The sequence below is a fragment of the Aphelocoma coerulescens genome, unplaced genomic scaffold, assembly GCF_041296385.1.
Source record: "Aphelocoma coerulescens isolate FSJ_1873_10779 unplaced genomic scaffold, UR_Acoe_1.0 HiC_scaffold_60, whole genome shotgun sequence".
NCBI classification, from domain to species: domain Eukaryota; kingdom Metazoa; phylum Chordata; class Aves; order Passeriformes; family Corvidae; genus Aphelocoma; species Aphelocoma coerulescens.
The window spans coordinates 1,785,954-1,805,235 of NW_027183949.1; the positions used below are offsets into that span (position 1 = coordinate 1,785,954).

Below are 19,282 nucleotides of genomic sequence, written 5' to 3' on the forward strand. Positions count from 1 at the left end.
TCAGTGAAGCAGGACAAGCAAAAGCAGCTTGCACGGCGGCCACCAGTGCTGGGAAGAGCAGCTCAGCGCCAGCACAAGGGCTGCGGGTCCCCATCTGACGACCCCTGCGCAGCAATACAGGCAGGGCAAAAAAGCCTGCGTTTCTTGGCTTCTTCTGGCCAAGGCACGTGTGGAGCTGTAACTTACCGGCTCCCTGGATCAAAGTGTGCCTGTGGCTCTCTCCCTTCTTCTATGGATGATGAATATCCTGCAGCCAAGGATCACACGACAGGTCTTCTAATGAGGGCCTGTCCAAGGAGTGCAGGGACAGACACCATCTGATCAGTTCCTTGCAGTCTGTGGGGAGAAACCAGAAAGCGCCGGTCAGTTGCAGAAGGCTCCTGTCCGCTTTGCCCCACTATTGCCATGCCCAGGCCATGCCATGGGGGCTCCGAGCTGTGCCTGAACTTTCCCATCCATTCTTTGTTTTGGAGGAGAGCAGGAGAGCGAGGCATGTGCCACCTCCTCGGCAGCTGCCAGAGCGGGATGCTCATGAGCCCGCTGCTGTCTCCCAGTACTGCTATTCCCCCCGTGCCGCAGGGATGAGCATCCACCTTGAGAGAGCCGTTCTGGGAGCGACAGCTGGCCCCAGCTGATGTTCCGGCCCTTCGGGAACGGGTGCCGCCCGCAGACCATCTGGTGCAGCACGATGCCCAGGGACCAGACGGTAGCTGCCTCGCCGTAGTACCAGCCAAAATGGGTCCATTCCGGGGGGCTGTACGCTGGTGTTCCTACGGAATAGAGAGGCACTTCATTAGCGGGATGCTGCCTGCTCCCGGAGCCTCGCCCCAGCATCCCTGGGCACGCAGGGGCCGCACCGGTGGCACGCGGCATGACCCGCTGCCCTCTCGCCAGCGCCTGTGACTTGTGGACAAACTGGGGGTTGTAAAAGAAGCCACCGGTGTCACAAGAGGGCAGCGGAAGCCCTGGCAAGGCTCAAGCATTCCATGCAAAGGGAAAACCCGCTCAGTGCCGGGGGTGGGAAAACCATGCCTTCACCCTCCCTGCCTGCATTGCCCCAAAAAAACATTCTGAAGCCAAGGCAAACAAGGCGAGCTGAGCAGTCCAAGCCGGTTCTTGCCTGCACACCAAACCGGCGGGTGCACAGCTTCTGGCCCCCCCCCCCTCTGCTACCCCCACCCATGGGTGTGTTTTTGTCACACTGGCTGCCCCAGCCCCAGCGCCAGTCCTGGGCAGAGTGGCTGGCGAAGGCTGCCAGCAGGGCTGGAAGATGGCCCCCCGGCCACCCGCACTCAAAAGCAACTGGGCTGAAAACTCGGTCCCATGACTGGCATCAAAAGGGAGAATCCCCGCTGCCACAGCCAGGTTGGGCCGCGAGATGCCGGCACCGGGAGCCTACCCTGGTGAGGACTCACCTGCAAAGCTGGTGTAGGCTGTGTCTTGCAGGTAGGTGCCGCAGCCAAAGTCAATCAATTTGGCCTGGCCCGTGGCCAGGTCAACCAGGATGTTCTCTGGTTTCAGGTCCCTGTGAAGGACCCCGCAGCTGGTGCAGTGCCGCACGGCCTCCAGGACCTGGCGGAACAGCTCCCGTGCCACCTCCTCGGACAGGAAGCCCCGCGCTCGAATGAAATGGAGCAGGTCCTGAGACTGCTCCGGCCGCTCCATCACCAGCACCACGTTGCTGGGCAGCTCGAGCCACTCGAGGAGCTGCACCACACCAGGGAAGCCGGTGGACACCTTGTCCAGCAGCACGACCTCGAGTGGTGCGCTGGTGCCGTTGGGCTGCGGGAGGAGCACGATGCCGTCAGTGGGGCTGATGCCGTGCCAGGGCTCGGGAAGCCCTCGCCCAGCCCGGGATGCTCTGCGCCCTCCGCTGCCCCCACGCCCGCTCTCCCCCGAGGCGTCCTGGCGCCTTCCACCCTCCCGGGCCTCGGCTCATCCCCGCCCGTCATGCCCCGCCTTCTCCCGCTGCCCACCACCCCCACCCCATCCCCCCCGCTCACTCACCAGCTCGCCCCAATGACGGATGCGGGTCCGTGGCACCCATTTGATGGCCACCTGCAAGCCAAGGGGAGCAGCGGGCTGAGCTCGCCGCCCGCCCTGCCGAGCCCCATCCTCCTTCTCCTGCGCCCTCCTCCGCCCCCCGCCTCCTGCGCCCGCCGCCGGCCCCGCCACTCACCGGGGCGCCGTCCGAGAGCCGCGTGGCCGCGAAGACGCTGCCGAAGCCGCCGCGCCCCAGCAGCGAACCCTCCAGGTAGCGCTCCCTCAGGCCCTGCAGCGCATTCCCTGCCGGCGAGACGCGGCTGTCAGCGCTCGGCCCGGGGCCAGAAACGGCCGCCGGGCGCTCCTCAACCGCCCCGGGCCGGGTATCCCCAGATGTTGCCTCTTTCGAAGGGGACACCGGCGGCTCGGGGGCGGGGGCCGCGCTGCCGAGCGGAAGAGCTCGGACCGGGGAAGACGCCGCGGACGCGGCGGGAGCGGCCGCGCCGTCTGTCTCCTCGGCGGGTCCCGGGAGGAGCCGGGGCCGGGGCCGGGGCCGGGGCCGGGGCCGGGCCAGCCGGAGCCAGAGGCTAACAGTGCTGCCCAAGAGGCAGGCACTGATGCCCGCCCAGCGGCGCCACCGCCAGTAGGGCAAGAGCCGGGCGGAGGCGAGACCGCGGCGGGACGCCCGGGGGCGGGGAGGGCGCAGCCCCGCCCGGGGCCGGGGGCGGGCCGGGCGCATGGCCCGGCCTGGCATGGGGAGAGGGAGGCCGCGGAAGGGGCGGAGGGGGTGGAGCACTGAAGGGAGAGCGGGACAGGGGATGCGGGACACTGGGAGAAGGAGAGGAGGAACAGGAGAAGGAACGCAGAGGGTCTGGAGAACCGCTGCTCTTGTATTGCTCTTCTGCTGCTGCCGCTGCTGCTGCCGCTGCTGCCGCTGCTGCTGCTGCCGCTGCTGCCGCCGAAGCGCTGGGAGCGTTGGTCCGCGTGTCCGTGTGTCTGTTGCCCGGGTGTCCGTTTTTCCCCCGCGCGCCCCGCGGCCGAGCCCCGCGCGCCCCGGGCCAGCACGGGCCGCTCCGGGGCCGAAGCGGAGTCCCGGAGCATCTCTTCCTCCCGCAGCCGCGCCAAACGCACCGTCTTGTTTAGCTTCTTCTTCACCAGATTGTAACTCTTCCTTGCGGCAGTCTTGCAACTTGCCCCTGCTGCTGCTGGCTCGCCCCGCGCCGCGGTCTCTTGCTCGCGAGCAACCAAAGCGCTGTCCGCGCTTTTCGCCTGGAGCAGAGCAAAGTGCTGAATGAGGAGCCTGCCAGCGCCAGGCAGAGGCAGCCCCGTGGGAGGGCAGAGCAGGACGTGAGGAGGGAGACGTGCAGCCCCTGCGCGGTGCAGCGCTGCTCCCCGGCCGCTCGGCGTGGGCAGTGCGAGCGGCGGGGCCGTGCCCGGCGCGGTGCCCTCGTCGGCAGGGCTGTTGCTGTTTTCTTGTCCGGTTCCAGGTGAAAATCGGAGACTGCCGATAGGAGGCTTCAAATAAAAGAATGGAAACACTCTTTTTGCTGAGTTCTGATGCCGGTCCAATAGAGCAGCTAAGCTCTCAGCTGTTTGCCTCCTCCCTGCCAATCCAGCACTTTCAGCCTGGAACAAAGGCCCTCTCTGCAAAGAAACTGCTGGCTGGTTTCCCTCTCCTTCTGTTCATTGACACAGGTAGAAAAGCAGACTAGTTTGGATGCTGAGTCTGTCCAAACGGACAGTGAGCTTTGCCATGTGAAGCCAAGACACGGAGTCTTGAGCCCTGCGACAGTGTCATGGGAATCACCTTTGTTGCTGCTGCTGTCTATTGTCACTGCTGAGGGTGCAGTCCCATGGGAGCACATGCCCTGTCTCTAGAAGCCAGAGCCGAGCAAGGCACTGGGCTCTAAAATCTTCCCTTGGCAGGCTTCTGGGGTCTCCAGCATTGCTTTCAAAGCCAAACAGGGAGAAGGCAAGCTGTGTGTAGCTCTTGGTATTGTAGAGTGTCTCAAACTTGCTAAGTCCTAGGTGTTTGAGGTAAGATCAGTTTGGAAGGACTGTGAGGTAGAACTAGTGCAAGACAGAAAAGGGGAGCATAGAAGGGAAGCAATTAATAGTATACGGGAACATCTTGGGTTGTTTCTTTCCGTTTGCATGTCCCTTCTGGGAAGCTGTTTTGCTTTTGCAAGAATCTTGTCCACAGTGATGTTTGCTCTTTTCAAGACCCTTTCCTGGAGACCGAGCTGGAGCTCCTGTCACAAGATGTGCCATCACATGCAGCTTCTCTTGGCTTGCCACACTGTGCGTGCAGCAGGACTCTTGCAGCAAAGCAGGACCAAGGTTTTGAGAGCTTGACAACTTGTCCTTTCTCCTCCTGGTGGACTAGCGAGTTGTGCCGTGGGTAAGGTTTTCGTCGTTACTGTTGTAGGCTAAGGAAACAGGAGGAGGGGGTAGCAGCAATTGTTAGGCTGGCTGAATGGAGAGAAAGAATCTCCGGAGCCTGCAGCCAGAAGTGGAGAGCTGGGGGCTAATCCTTCCAAGCTCTCAGTGGACATCTTGCAAGTGAGCTGGACTGTGAAAATGGTCTGACAGAGGCAGTTGGTTTCTGAGTTCAGCGTAGATACTTGCACATCTGGTGCGTTGGTGCTCAAATCGAGAGTGCAATCGGTTCACAGGAAGCAGCAGAAGAAGCTGGAGCTCGCCGAGCAGGCGACTGAAAGAATCAGCAAAGGAGAAATGCGGGAAATGACTTGGTGTACCTTGCCTGGAAGAAGGGTAGTTTTTTCAAATAATTCCTAATCCATTCCCTTGGCTTTTGACTTTCCTAACAAGGCCATTTGCATCCCCGATTCAGCACGAAGCGAGAGGCCCGGGCTTACGGAAGTGCGCCAAAGATTCCTCCGCAGTGACGCTCAGGTGGAAAGAGGAGCGGGGCGCCTGAGCAGCCTCCGGGGAAGCATCCCGCGAGGTGCAATTTGCGCCGTGCTGGGAGAGGAGCAGGGGGAGAAGGATGGGCCTTGCGTAGCAGCAGCAGCAGCAGCAGCAGCAGCAAGTTTGGGCCGCAGGACATTGGGCCTGCGCCGCTGCCCCACAATGGGCGGGCGTGTTCCCGGGGCTGCGGCCCTGGCACCGCGTCCGCTGAGCTGCCGACGCTGCGGGAGCTCCCCGGGCTGGGCTCGGGGTCCCGCTGGGACTGGGCAGCAGGCTGTGCTCTCGCTGTGGTCAGCAGCAGCGGGACGTACCTCTGGACATCCACGTCTCCTGCTGCTGGGAAGAAGCAATGAAGCGAGTGCAGAAGTTCTGCTTCCTCTTTCTCCCGGTGGATTTTTTCGTTTCATTCCACACTCCAGAGGCAATTTCTGTGCTGGCCTCTGGCAGCTGATTCTATTTCAAGAGCACCAGCAACAGGGCTGTGTTTGAGCGCTGTGAATGTGGCCTGTATGGCTTTCATTCTCCTCGACTTTTTGCTTATAGACCTGTGAACATTTCAAGATCTGCTAATCAGGATGCCTGCAACAAAGCATCTGAATTCCCCATCAGAAAAGCACTGTGGCTAGCACCGATCAAAAGAGGCAATTGCAGTTTTTCAGATAAAATTCAAGTGGCAACCAGAAGAGGGGGAAGAGCAGCCATGATCTGTAATTCCCAAGGCAAATGCAAGAAAAGCCTCCTGCTGTCACCTGAGGATGAGTGAAACAGTGCTGGGAACAGTGCTGGAACCGGATCCTTTCTTTCTCTGAAGGTTGCATCAGGGCAGCACAGCCGGGCTCTGAGGAATCAGGTCTGTTTGTGGCTGATTGTGTCTCTAGTCCAGAAATTCACCGGGAAAAACCTCTTGGGAAGCCGAGGCACAAGCAGGTGGGAAGGGGCTGGCGCTGCTGCTGCTCTTGGCCAGGAGCCCCGGCTGTGCCGGTACAGGGCCCACTGCGCGGTGGCTCCTGCTGCTGCCAGAGCTGGGCGGGTCTCAGGGACCGGGAATGGACACGGGGGACAGCAAAGGCTGTGGGGGGCTGCAGCGATGTTCACACATGGGCCAGCGCCAGCACAGAGCTTCAGCCCCGCAATTATCCCAGAGGGAAATGCTGGGGAAAGGCTCCATTTCAGCTTTCCTTTACTCATCACTGTGAAGTGACCAAAATAAAAGGAGAACAAGCAGAGCCCGATCTCTTCTCCTTCGGAAGGAGTCCCATGCCTTGGGCTGTGAGAGGCCATGAGGGGCTGTGAAGGGCTGTGAGGTGCCATGAGGGTTTGTTAGGGGCTGTGAAGGGTCATGAGGAGTCGTGAGGGGCCGTGAGGGGCCGTGAGGGGCCATGAGGGGCCATGAGGTGCTGTGAGGGGCCATGAGAGATTGTTAGGGGCTGTGAAGGGTCATGAGGGGCCATGAACTGTGAGGGACTGTGAGCTGCCATGAGGGGCCCTGGGGAGCTGTGAGGGGCACCGAGGGGTCATGAGGGGCTGTGAGGGGCCTTGAGGGGCCATAAGGGTCTCTTAGAGGCTGTTGGAGGCCAGGCGCCTCATGGAACCAAGGGTCAGTTATGACACTGTGCAAGCAAGGAGATCATGGTTGACAGTACAGAACTTCATGGAACCACAGGCCCATTGTTACACAGCAGGGCCGCAGAAGCAAGGAGATCATTGTGACACTACACAACCTCATGGAATCAAGGCGTCCATGTTACGCTACTGAACCTCATGGAGCCAAGGGTCCATTGTGACACTGCGGACCCAAGGAGACTGTTGCTGACAGAACGAAAGTTCATGGAACCAAAAGTCCATTGTGACATCGTGGGGCCTCATGGAAGCGTGGAGACCATTATGACACTTTGTTACTATCCGATTTACACCCAGAAGGGCAAAGAAAACAAAATCTCTGAGTATAAAAAGGAAAGAACTTTGAAGGTTCAAAATATTCCCAGAGACGAGATTAAAACCAAACGAGATTAAATGTTGGTGCCAAAAAAATGGGTATCTGTTTATCTAATGGTAAGAGAGGCAAAGAGAAAGAAGGAGAAAAGTAGAGAAGAGTTAGAAAAAGCCAAGGTTACTCTAAAAGCATAGGATAAGTCACCACCACACTGTGCTACCTTTGTTGCTGCTGAGACAGGGTGGGGGAAGTGGAGAAGTTTTTGCCTTTTTTTTTCCTGCTGTTTGAAGCGTCTTATCTGCCTCTTCCCATCTCTGGAGCAGTTTGGCTGGAAAGCGGCGGCCCGTCCTCCGAGATGCAGGCTCCATGCTTGCAGCTGAACCTCGGTCCGCCTGGGACGAAGGAGCAGGGGTAGGGGTTGCACAGCTCACTCGGGATTTCAGTCCAGGGTGAAGGATTGGGGGGTTCTCCCCAGGCGGGCGGCGTCGGCTCCCGGAGGCCTCAGGGTGTCTCGTGGCTGGCGATGGTGGTGGTGTGGGGAAAGGCAAAGGGCAGGGATTCTACCTTTCGCTTTCGCCTCCACATTTTGCACCAGTTTTGCCTTCCTTTTTATGGGCCTCCAGGCGGGCTATGCACGGCCCGTACGGCACGTAGTTTCCAGGCGTTCAAAAGTGATTATGATAAGCAGCCATAATGACGAAGCACTTTTGAAGCCTTTCTGGTGCTGAGCAGTGATAATGACAAAGCATTTTTTGGAGCCTTTCTCCTATGATTAGGCTCTTGCACACTTCAGAACCAAGGGGCCATTGTGACACCGCAGGGCCTTGTATAACCAAGGGGTCATTGTAGCACGGCAGGGCCTCGTGGAATCAAGGGGATCGCAGTGACACTGTGGGGCTCCATGAGGCCACGGGGCCATTCTGACTGTGTGGAAGCAAGGATACCATTGTTACGCTACGGGGCATCACGGAACCAAGGAGGCCATTGTGAAGCAGCGGGGGAACCCGCTGAGACTATTATGACACTTCAAGGCCTTGTGACACCGAAGGGCCATTGTGGAACTGCAGGGCCTCGTGGAACCAATGAGACCATTGTGACATCACAGGGCCTCATGGGAGCCAGGGGCCATTGTGACACAGCCAGGCCTCATAGAACCAAGGGGCCCTTGGGACACTGCGTGGCACCATGGGGCCAAGGAGACCACTGTGACACTACAGGGCATCACGGAACTAAGAACTACGTAACAGTAAGAGGCCCAATGGAATCAAGGGGCCATTGTGACACCACAGGGCCTCATAGAACCAAGGAAACCATTGTGACACTGCAAGGTCTCATGGAAGCAAAGGGCCAGTGTGACACAGCCAGGCCTTGTGGAACCAAGGGGCCACTGTGATCCTGGGGAGCCCAATAGAACCAAGGAGCCATTGTGACACTGCAGGACCTTATGGAATCATGGAGACCACTGTGACACTCTGTGACCTCATGGAACCAGTGGGCCATAGTGGTATTTTGCAGCCCCATGGAAGCAAGGAAACCGTTTGGACACAGCAAGGCCTCATGGAAGCAAGGGGCCTTTGTGCCGCTGTAGAGCCAAGGAGACCACTGTGATATTGCTGGGCCTCAGGGGAACAAAATTGTGATGCTGCAGGGCCCCAAGGATCCAAAGAACATGGAACAGGACTGGTTGGCTTGGCCCCCTGGGGCCACCTGCCTGGTCCGGCTGACCTCGGCATGTTGAGGGTTGCTTCTCATCTGCCCCTGAAATGCTGGAGTTCCTTGCTTTCCTTTCTGTGGGAAAGAACTGTCCTTCTCCTCCAGGGACCCATGGCTGAAATTAGGATTCTACCTCCAAATTTGATTCTATCCGAGGATTGTTCCCATGTGAAACCTGCCAGGACAGACAGCTCAGGCTGGCCTTGGCCTCTTAGGGGCCACCTCTCATCTGCCTTCAAAACACGGGGTGGGGGGCTGTGCTTTTCTTCCCATGGAAAAAAACATCTTTCAAGTCCAGCCATCCATGGCCAAAACTGGGAATCCACCTCTGAAATTCCATCTATCCAAGGAATAGCTCCCAGACAAAAGCTGCCAGGAATGTCCAGCTCCCCTTGCATTCCTGAGGGCCAGCTCTCATCTGCCTTTGAAACACTGGGGCTCCTCACTTTTCTGCCAATGGAAAAGAACTGTCCTTCTTGGCCAGACGTCCATGGACAAAACTGGGATTTGGCCTCCCAAATTCCCTCTATCCAAGGATCGCTCCAAGACAAAAGCTGCCAAGACAAACAGGTCTGGCTGGCCTTGGCCTCCTTGAGCCACCACTAATCAGCCTTTGAAACCCTGGGGCTCTGCCCTTTCCTTCCTGGGGAGAAGAGCTGTCATTCCGGTCCAGGCACCCACAGCTGAAATGGAACTCCACCTCCAAAACTCCCCATATGTCCAAGGGTTGCTTTCAGACAGAAGCTGCAAGGACAGACAGGTCTGGCTTGCCTTGGCCTCTGGTGGCTGCCTCTCATCTGCCTTCAAAACACTGGGGTTCTGTGGTTTCCTTCCTGTAGAAAAGAACCGACCTTCTTGTCCAGGTGCCCGTGGCCTCAAGCACATGATCACTACATAGGGACAAAGGGGCTCTGTGCTCAGTGGAGTGGAGCCTGAGGACAGTGGAGGAGAGTCCTGGGAGGGCTTGAAGGGTGGTTTCAGAGATGGTGGATCCTTTTGACATAGTAGAGAACAGCCGGCAAAAGAAAGAATTAATGCAAAGGGCAGGTGGGGAGGTCCAGACTGGACACAAGGAGAAAGGAATTTCTCTCCCAGGGCAGTGCTGTGGTGCCACGTGTCCCCCAGAAGGAGTCTGGAGCAGCCCAAGGCTTTGCGTGCCAAGGCAGAGCCAGGCAGGCCGCAGAGCCATCAGCAAAGGAAGGGGCCGGGGAGGTGGGGCAGCCGGGGGGATGAGGACAGCCTGCAGGGACAGAGACACAGGGCACGGACACTGTAGGACAGCCTGGGCCGGAGAGGGCAGAGGGATGTGCAGAAGCTGCAAGGCCCTGACAGAGGCAACTTCTGCAGCACTTTGGCCAGGGCTGCTGTCCCTGCCCCTGGGGCCAGTTGGGAGACAAGTGACCCTTGCAGCCCTGGGGCCTCATTGCCTCTTTTTTGCTGCTCAGCAGCATGGCAGGGGCCACCCCATGGTCCTGCCCTTGGCATTGCACATGCCCACATCCCAGTGCCCCGGGAAGAGTCCCGAGCAATGAGGGAGGGACAGGATCTGCCTTTCCGGCGGCTGGGGCACTGCCTGCAGCCAGCCCGGGCACGGCACAGAGGCACAGAGGGGTTCCATCAGTTAGGGCTGGGAAGATGCTGACAAGTGACCGGGGGAGAATCATTCCCAGCCCTTGACACAGGAAGCCTCTGGCTGCAGGACAAAGCAGCTGCAGTTCCTGAAATGATCTCCTCAAGCTGGAACATACCACTGACTGTGGATTCAGGAAGTACATTCTCTGAGTATCCCTGGTGTAGAACATGAGGACATGCTCAGGGCTTAGGCTCAGTCCAGTAATATTTCCAAGACAAGCCTTTCTATAAAGATGAAATTTCCTGAGAGTGTTTTCCGTTTCCTACTCTTGCGGAATGGGAGGGGGGGAAGTGATAAAGGAATTCTTCATTTTTAAGAGTCCCTAAGGCATGGGAAGTGTAACTTGAGTGCTCTGCAGGAGTTTCCTAAAGTGCTTTCAAGGCACTCCTCTGCCCACGGAGAGCACCGGCATCACCTTTGCTGGACCCGCCAGGCTTAGTCTGACCTGTCCTTTCTCCCACCTGCAAACAGAACCTGTCCCCAGCCAGTGCCCTGCAAACAGGCAGGTTTCTGTAGGGCCAAGGAGAGTGCACAGAGATATGGGGTCTGTGAGTGCTGGCAGGAAGAGATCAGGCACAGGGAAACATCTCCAGGAGGAAGATCTTCAGCAAGCAGAGAGAAGATCAGGCAATGAGAGAAAACAAAAGGCAGAAATGTTGTGGCACGGAGAGCTTAGAGACCTCCACAGGATGCCCTCGAGTGCAGCCCCTCCCTCTGAACAAGCCCCCTCCCCTCCTCTCTCCCTCAGCCAAGCCTCTGCCCTCAGGGCCGGGGCTCCAAGGCGTGAAGCCCCTCCTGTGCAGGCAGAGCTGCAGCAGAGCTGTGGGGCAGCTCTGCGGTCCCGGGCCCAGTTCCCTCTGCAGAGCACAGGGCCGGGAGCATCTGCCTGGCACTGGGGGGCTCTGGGAGGGGGCACAGCTGGCTCAGCTGGCTCAGGGTGACGCTGGCCCCAGTGCCCGGCTGTGGGCAATGCAGCCAGGGAAGGAGCTCCATCTCCCTACATCCAATGCCATCATTAGGACACTTGGCTTTCTTCTTGAGGATTCCCCCTAAGCTCGGAGCTTCCCTCCAGGACGCAAACAGGTCGTGTAGCATCTTTGTGTTACCTGAAAGCCCCACAGTGAGACACAGAAGTTTGATGATGGACAAAGTGCTGTTGGGTTGGTGCAATGAGCCATGTGTGTATTTGGCTACCAATGTGGGGCTGAGACCTCGAGAAGGGGGTGGACATTTGATGGGCTGTGGTGGATCGATCTGCTCTCAGCAGTGTTGGGATGGTTTCTAAGGGAAATATGGGAGGGTGATTATCCTCTGTCTGACAAGGGTGAAAGCCCAGAGGATCTTGGAACAGGACAGAGTGACAGAGCACCTCCCCTCACTCTCCACTCACCGCCTTGCCTCACAGAACTCGCTCTATTCTCCCCGAGGACAGCAGCAATGCTGAGTGTTTCTGACATCCAAAACCAGTCAGCCGGGGAGATGAAGAGGAGCTGTAAAAACCTCTAGAACACTTTAACAGCTTTTGCCATTCCTGTTCTTGGGCCCTGGGAGTGCCCTTGTGTTAGCTGGGGTTTCAAAGTGTAACACCAGGACAGGTGGCTGTCCCCCTCCCACTTCTGCACAGCAAGGCTGAATTATAAAACCCCCCGGAGCAATTGCCCTGAAACTCATGTCGCACGCAGCCAGCACCAAGCAGGGCTGCGGCTGGAGCTGAAGGAAGATCTGCTAGAAAAACAGAAGGGTGTTGTCGGTGATGGAACACGGACTTCGCCGGCCGCATGCAAAGCCAAATTTCCTCGCACGAGTCACATCTTTATATACTGTTCCAAACCCACAGTTCAGCAGCTACAAACTTCAGCTTCTAAGGTTATATGTTTTACATCTCCAAGGGCTACAGATTACCATCTCCTCGCCCAATCTCCCGTTAACTATCCTGCTCTTTGTCTCGCCTCTTGCTCTTTGTCTCGCCTCCTGCCAGACGCGGCCCCGGCCCGCCCCGTCTCTCGTCTCTCGCAAGGCCCCAGGCCAGCCAAAGCCGTTCTCCGTGGCGACACTCTGAATCCCCATAAGGTGTCAGTGTGTGACAGGAGAAGCATTTGTGGGACATGGCTTTGATTTGGCTGAGAGCCGTTTCCCTTAAGCTGTCACTGACTTTTCTCCATGAACAGGTCCCCATGTCCACACACAGCCAATGTCCAACAGCAGCTCCATCAGCCCCTTTCTCCTGCTGCCATTGGCAGACACGCGGCAGCTGCAGCTCCTGCACTTCAGTCTCTTCCTGGGCATCTCCCTGGCTGCCCTCCTGGGCAGCGGCCTCATCATCAGCGCCGGAGCCTGCGGCCAGCACCTGCACACGCCCATGTTCTTCTTCCTGCTGACCCTTGCCCTCACCGACCTGGGCTCCATCTGCACCACTGTCCCCAAAGCCATGCACAATTCCATTTTGGGACACCACAACCACCTCCTACGCAGGAGGTGCTGCACAGCCCCTTTCTCTTTCTCTTTCTCCTTCTCTCTTTCTCCTTCTCTTTCTCTTTCTCCTTCTCTTTCTCTTTCTCTTTCTCTTTCTCTTTCTCTTTCTCTTTCTCTTTCTCTTTCTCTTTCTCTTTCTCTCTTTCTCTCTTTCTCTCTTCCTCTTCCTCTTCCTCTTCCTCTTCCTCTTCCTCTTCCTCTTCCTCTTCCTCTTCCTCTTCTCTCTTTCTCTCTTTCTCTCTTTCTCTCTTTCTCTCTTTCTCTCTTTCTCTCTTTCTCTCTTTCTCTCTTTTTCTCTCTTTCTCTTTCTCTCTCTCTTTGTCTTCCTCATTTCAGCGGAGTTTTCCCTCCTCGCCGCCGTCGAGTGCTACGACCGCTACGTGTCCCTCTGCAAACCCCTGCACTACGGGACCCTCCTGGGCAGCAGAGCTTGTGCTCACATGGCAGCAGCTGCCTGGGCCAGTGGCTTTCTCAATGCTCTGCTGCACACGGCCAATACATTTTCCCTGCCCCTGTGCCAGGGCAGTGCCCTGGGCCAGTTCTTGGGTGAAATCCCACAGTTCCTCAAGCTCTCCTGCTCACACTGCCACCTCAGGGAACTCGGGCTTGTTGTGTTTTCCATCTGTTTAACTTTTGGTTCATTTGTGTTCCTTCTTTTCTCCTATGGGCAGATCTTCAGGGCTGTGCTGAGGATCCCCTCTGAGCAGGGATGGCACAAAGCCTTTTGCACGTGCCTCCCTCACCTGGCCATGGTCTCCCTGTTCCTCAGCACTGGCTTTGTTGCCTGCTTGAAGCCCCCCTCCAGGTCCTCCCCATCCGTGGACCTGGCACTGCCAGTTCTGTACTCAGTGCTGCCTCCAGCCCTGAAGTCCCTCATCTACAGCCTGAGGAACCAGGAGCTCAAGGATGCCCTGAGGAAAATGATGACTGGATGCTTTCCAGAAGCAAAAACCTGCCTGTTTTCAGCTCCATAGGCTAAAGTGTAATCATTAGAGGCCCAGCCTGCCTTCTCAGGTTGTTTTGGTGGTGGTGCTTTGGGGGCTTTTTTTCTTCTCCTATGTTAATGTTGTACCCAAAAGATTTTGTTATGCATCTTATTCCCTGTTTACAGGCTGAATGGGACTGTTGACAGGGACTGTGTCAATGAGGAGTCTGCTCTGTGTGTATTCACATGAAAGAAAGGACCCATCAGCAAGGTCTTTGTTCAAGATCCTTTGGTTGAGTCCATCCCTGAAGCTGGAGGGCAGGACCAGTTTTGCAGGGTGGGGCAGGCAAGAGTCCCAGCAGAGCAGCACAGCCAGGGAGCAGCAGAGCTTGGTCTTTTCAGAGCTCCTCTCTTATTACTTCCACTCTCTCCTTTGGAGCTGCTGTGATGGTGTAAGGCCACCAGCTCTGTGCGGGTGGTGCGAGTCCTGCTGCGTGTCACAGGCAGGGACAGGCCATGGGCACTGCTGGGACACAGCTGGGCTCCGCCACAGCAGTTCCATCAGCAAAGGGCATCTCCTGAAGGCACTGCAGGAAGGCTTTGCTCTCCCTGCACAGTCACTGTCAGGAAGAGGCCCAAGGAAGAGACTCTAAAGAGGCTGCCTGTGTTCCTTGTTCTCCCAGGGCTCAGTGGGATGAGATCAGGGTCCCAGTGTGGCCTTCAAGAGACTCAGGTGTGGTTCAGGTTTTGCTTGGTGGTGGCCAGTGCCCACCAGATGGTGAATGGTCTGTGATGAACCTTCCTGGGGCTCTGCAGCTTGTGCCAGGCCTGATGGCAGGGGAATGTTCTTCTGGAGGGACTTGGGAGCTGCCAGGAGAACGCAGGGGACCTGCAGGGACAGTGTGTGCCAGGGATCAGCCGTGAGTGGAGCTCCCTGGGCACAGGCCTGTCCAGGGTGGGCTCACCCAGAGATAAAGGACTGAATGTTTCCTGTGAGCCATGAGAGCTCTGCAGCCCCAGGGGACACAGCAGGTACAGGGAAAGGAGTCTGGGCAGTGACCTGTCTGACCCTCTGGGAACTTGCAGAGGAGGATCCAGGGCAGCCCCAGCCCATGCGCCAGCCCTGGAACAAGGCAGGCACCTCGGAGCACCCTCCATGGCCACAGCAGAGCCTGTGTGGGAGGGGGTCCGTGCAGGGAGCACCATCAGCTGCAGAGCTCTGTCTCCCAGCTTGAGCAGCACAGCCCAGCAGAGGCAGCCCATGGCCCCGGGCAGCACAGCCGCCATGCTCTGCAGAGCAGCACCCCCAGCTCGGGGGCTGTGGGCAGCAGGGCAGAGGCTACAGCAAGGGCTGCTCAGGCCAGCACAGACGTGTTCCCCTGGGAAAGGCTCTGTGGGGAGCTGGGATGGGCCAGGAGAAGAGCAGCAGCTCGTGTGTGTGCAGAGGAGCCCTGGCAAGAGGCTGCCCTGTCCCTGGGATAGCAGCAGGAGCAGCCTGAGGAGCCCCAGAGCCAACTCTCTGCTGCTGTGCTGGGCAGCGGGGCCCTGGGGCTGCAGGAGCTGCCCGAGCTGAGGATCTCCTGAGCATTCCAGACACAGAGTCACTGTCCCGCACCTCCAGTGCCTCCAGTTCCTGCTGCAGGGCCAGACAGGACTGGGCTTCTTTGCAGGGCTGGGGCCGGGGCAGGGAGAGGAAAACAATGGACCCTTGATTATAAGACTCCCCTCAGTGTCACAATGCTCTCCATGGTTCCACGAGGCCTTGCAGTGCCACGCTGGCCCCTTGGTTCCTTTGGGCCCCACGCTGTCACTGGGGTGCCCTTGGTTACACGAGGCCCCACGGTGTCGCAAGGCACCTTTGGTTCTCCGAGGGCCCTCAGCGTCTGTTTTGCCAGTGGGCAGGGTCAGCCCCAAAGACACAGACACCAAGTTCAGGAATAGTGTAAGTTATTAGAATGCAAAACTGCAAAGAATCACAAAAGGAGAAGCCCAGCAAAGCACCCAATCATCCCTACCAAAGATTGCCCGTAGTGATTAAGAAAGAGACAGCACCAGTTACCCTCAGGCCTTGCCATCATCCACATCCTCACATCAGCTGGGGGAAGCTGTCACAGCCAAGGACTGGAGAGCCATTCCCGCACCCTGGGAGTTCCTGCAGGTGCATCCACCTTTGCGGGCAACGAGGCTTCAACCTCGCTGTGAGAGGGCCCAGCTTTGACAGCGTTGAACAAACAAGCCGACATCACTGCTAGTGTGGGAACATCTGGTTTCATTCTCCTCTTTGGTTTCTCCCAAAGCCTGGCCAGGGCTCAAGGAGGAACCGAGGGAGTTTGATCCTAAAGCCCCAAACAAGGCCAGATGGGGCCTCGTCCAGTTTCTAAATACAGAAAGGTCAATCCGTGTTTCACCAATGAACATAGAGCATATTGCTACTAATGCTTTGTTAATGAGCAGATACAAATAGAACATTTGGTTGGAAGGTTCATCTAGATGTCAACTTTGCCTCAGAGCCTGTTGTTCAGGCCTCAGTCAGGGCCTGTTGTTCAGGCCTCACTACTTCAATCAGTCCTTTGACCTAGAGACAAACTGCAACCTTCATAACAATTCTTTTCATCCTACAATCTTAGATTTAAGTATTAGAAATTCTTTGTTGACAAGCCAAAATATCATACGGGAAGTGCTTTAAGGGTATCTTTTCACAATCTTCATAGGAACGCTTAACCCAGCCATGATTAAAGAGCTGTCCGTGAGTTTGATTCCATTTCCCTTTATACTGGCTGCAATTGAACAGTTTACAGTGTGGGTGCATACAACCTATTCCAGGAGACAACATCCATCCACAGACACTTTTCCCTACACATATTCCTCTTTATCCGATTTAGGCAAGAAATGCCTTTTCTATGAAAAGGCAGCGGTCGGGGATCGCCACCCTCGGTCTAGAGCTCTGTTTTTATCGTGAACTGTGCTCAAGTTTCTAACCCACCATTTGGGTTGGGCCAGATGGGCCAGCCAAGGCCAGTCATCGAATCCTTCTGGACTTGCACGCACCCAGCAATTACTGAGGTTAAATGAGTTCCCTATCTCTGCTCCTGCTGTTAGAAATCTATTTTCCCAACCAGTGCTCCGATTACAAGGACAACATTAAATCAACAAGATCAACAATAGTTTCACTGTTAAGTGGTCCCTTTCTGTCTGCAGAAGTCACTCACTCAGTGGCACATCAGTCTTCACATCGAGCGCCGTGGATCAGAGCACTTTCCAAAGGGACCATTGGGGCAAACAGGGAGATTTGGTCTGGCAGGCTCTGCAAAACAATATCCTGTAACATCTCTTTGTTCTCTCACAGAACACTTGGCTGCAGGGACATGTGCCCATCTTTCTCACCCAGGTTTCAGGATTCAAACAGTGTTGTCTTTGTTTACAGCTCTTACTTCAGCTGGCTCGGGCGGGCCATTTGGCCTCTGGACCCACACTCTGGCTCCATGATTAGGACTGGTGGATCCAAACCCTTTATCTCCATGAACAGTAGTGATGTGAAGTGGATGTCCTTTTTTCACGGTTGTTTTAAAAACTGGCAATATCAATAACTGTGCTACCCTGCCGTGGGGTTGAATAATCCAGTGTTGTTCACTATTGTTTAACAGAACTACTTTAATTTCTCCTTGATAATCTGCACCAACCACTCCTCCCACCATATGAACACTTGTCAAGGCCAAGCTTGAGTGGGCAGTTATCAAACCAAAGTGTCCCGGAGGAACCTGAATTCCTCTGCCGGTACTGATAACTCTCATTTGCTTCTGATTTTTCCTAATTAATTCTAATGCGTAAAGGTCCAGCCCTGCAGCCTCTGCGATGGCCCTGTCAGGGACCATCACCCCCGGAACAATTTCCCAGGAAGTCAAAGTGTCACTGTCCGTGGTTCTATTTGCAAATTGGGTGCAGCCATGCGCATCCAGGGGGTTTCCATTTCCCCAGTGGGCCCATTGTTAAGGATATGGAGCACATCTGGGAGGTGGGTTTTTCATTGCGACACATTCCCATCTCCTATATTTTTCAACTGCTCTTTTAACAACCCCTTCATCTGTTCAATCAGTTCTGCAGCTTGTGGATAGTCTGGGATATGAAAAACCCAGCAGTCTTACTCACTTTATTTTTCGCAGTAACAGACAAAGCATTCCACGTCCTAGCGTCAGCAAACCCTATAAAAACAGCCACTTTCATCCCTTCCTCCTTCATCTGTTGTATACAATCTCCCACAGTTTCCCAGCGATGCTGGGGTCCTGGCCAGTCCTTTTCTGTAGCGTATTTAGTCTTATATCCCTGAGCAGCCAAAGCTAACAAATGGGTATTTGGAGCATTATTTCACAATGTCATTATATACATGTGAAAACATAAACATCGATTTTTATTATATTTTATTATGAACATGTAGATCATTATTTTTTGTTATTATTCTCGTTGTTATTATTATTATTTCCTTTGCTCAAACAAATCCAAGCTCAAGATTAAAAACTTCTTCTGTTGCTCCATGTGGGAGCGTTTCAACAACAATCGTTCCTTCTGTTGGTGCTGTTTCCGAGATGCTGTTAACAAAATTCACCCTCATCTTCCCAAACCCACAAGTTCTTTTCCTTTTTCTATATGCAATTTTGGGATGCATTTTAATACATCCAGTGCTTCAGCTTCTTTCAATTGACGTCCTCATTGCTCGCACGGAGCTCCGACCTCAGCCCACGCCACAGCCAGCAAACCCTAGGGAAGGTCTTCCCATGCGGGAATTTTGGATGGGACCGATTCCTTACACTTACATTTAAAAAGCAGCATTTTGTTGTGATCCAGCCAGACTATACCAAATTTGTTTTACCAGTGGGCAGGGTCAGCACCAAAGACATAGACACCAACTCAAGGAATCAGCGTCATTTACTGTAGTTCAAAGCAGCAAAGAATCACAAAAGGAGAAGCTCAGCAATGCACCCAATCATCCCTACCAAAGATTGCCCGTAGTGATTAAGAAAGAGACAGCAGCAGTTACCCTCAGACTTTACCATCACCCAGAGCCACCCATCAGCTGGGGGAAGCTGTCACAGCCAAGGACTGGAGAGCCATTCCCGGACACTGGGAGTTCCTGCAGGTGCCTCCACCCACAGGTGAGGCTTCCAACCTCCCTGTGAGAGGGCCCACCTTTGATAGTGTTGAACTAACAAACCGACAGCACTTCTAGCGTGGGAACATCTGGTTTCATTCTCCCGTTTGTTTCTCCCAAAGCCTGGCCAGGGCTCAAGGAGGAAGCAAGGGAGTTGACTTGGACCATACAGCCCCAAACAAGGCCAGATGTCAGATTTCATGGCCCTGTCCAGCTTCCAAATACAGAAAGGTCAATCCATGTTTCACTAATGGGTGGATACATCTATCAGAGCGCTCATGACCGTGCGCATTTCATGAATGAGCAAGTTCAAAGATAACCTTTGCTTGGAAGCTTCTGATGGTGCCCCAAGCCCCAGGACTGGAGGGACCCCTTGGCTGCGGGGCTGGGAGGGAGGGAGCTGCCCCTTGTTCTCACTCTGCCTCACGCAAAGCTGGGCCGCTCACAAGTGGGGCAGCACAGCAAACAGGCAGCCTGCCAGTCTCTTCCATCCTCGTCTCTTGAGATTTTTCACCTTTCAGCTTAGGGTCTACAAAGGCAACTGCTTTT

At 55.8% G+C, this 19,282-nt stretch overlaps 2 protein-coding genes across 2 annotated transcripts; one reads left to right on the forward strand and one right to left on the reverse strand.

Annotated features, from left to right (window-relative positions):
* Window positions 1-229: 229 nt before the first annotated feature.
* On the reverse strand, window positions 230-2,737 carry LOC138102014 (serine/threonine-protein kinase pim-1-like). The gene is made up of 5 exons (XM_068999764.1): window positions 2,180-2,737; window positions 2,008-2,058; window positions 1,416-1,782; window positions 594-770; window positions 230-336 (listed from the first exon to the last, which is right to left on the reverse strand). Exons 1-5 carry the CDS (start codon window positions 2,735-2,737, stop codon window positions 230-232), a joined length of 1,260 nt encoding a protein of 419 aa, XP_068855865.1.
* Window positions 2,738-9,543: 6,806 nt separating this feature from the next.
* LOC138102008 (olfactory receptor 14J1-like) lies at window positions 9,544-13,639 on the forward strand. Its single transcript, XM_068999755.1, has 2 exons — window positions 9,544-9,607; window positions 13,002-13,639. Exons 1-2 carry the CDS (start codon window positions 9,544-9,546, stop codon window positions 13,637-13,639), a joined length of 702 nt encoding a protein of 233 aa, XP_068855856.1.
* The last annotated feature ends 5,643 nt before the right edge of the window (window positions 13,640-19,282 follow it).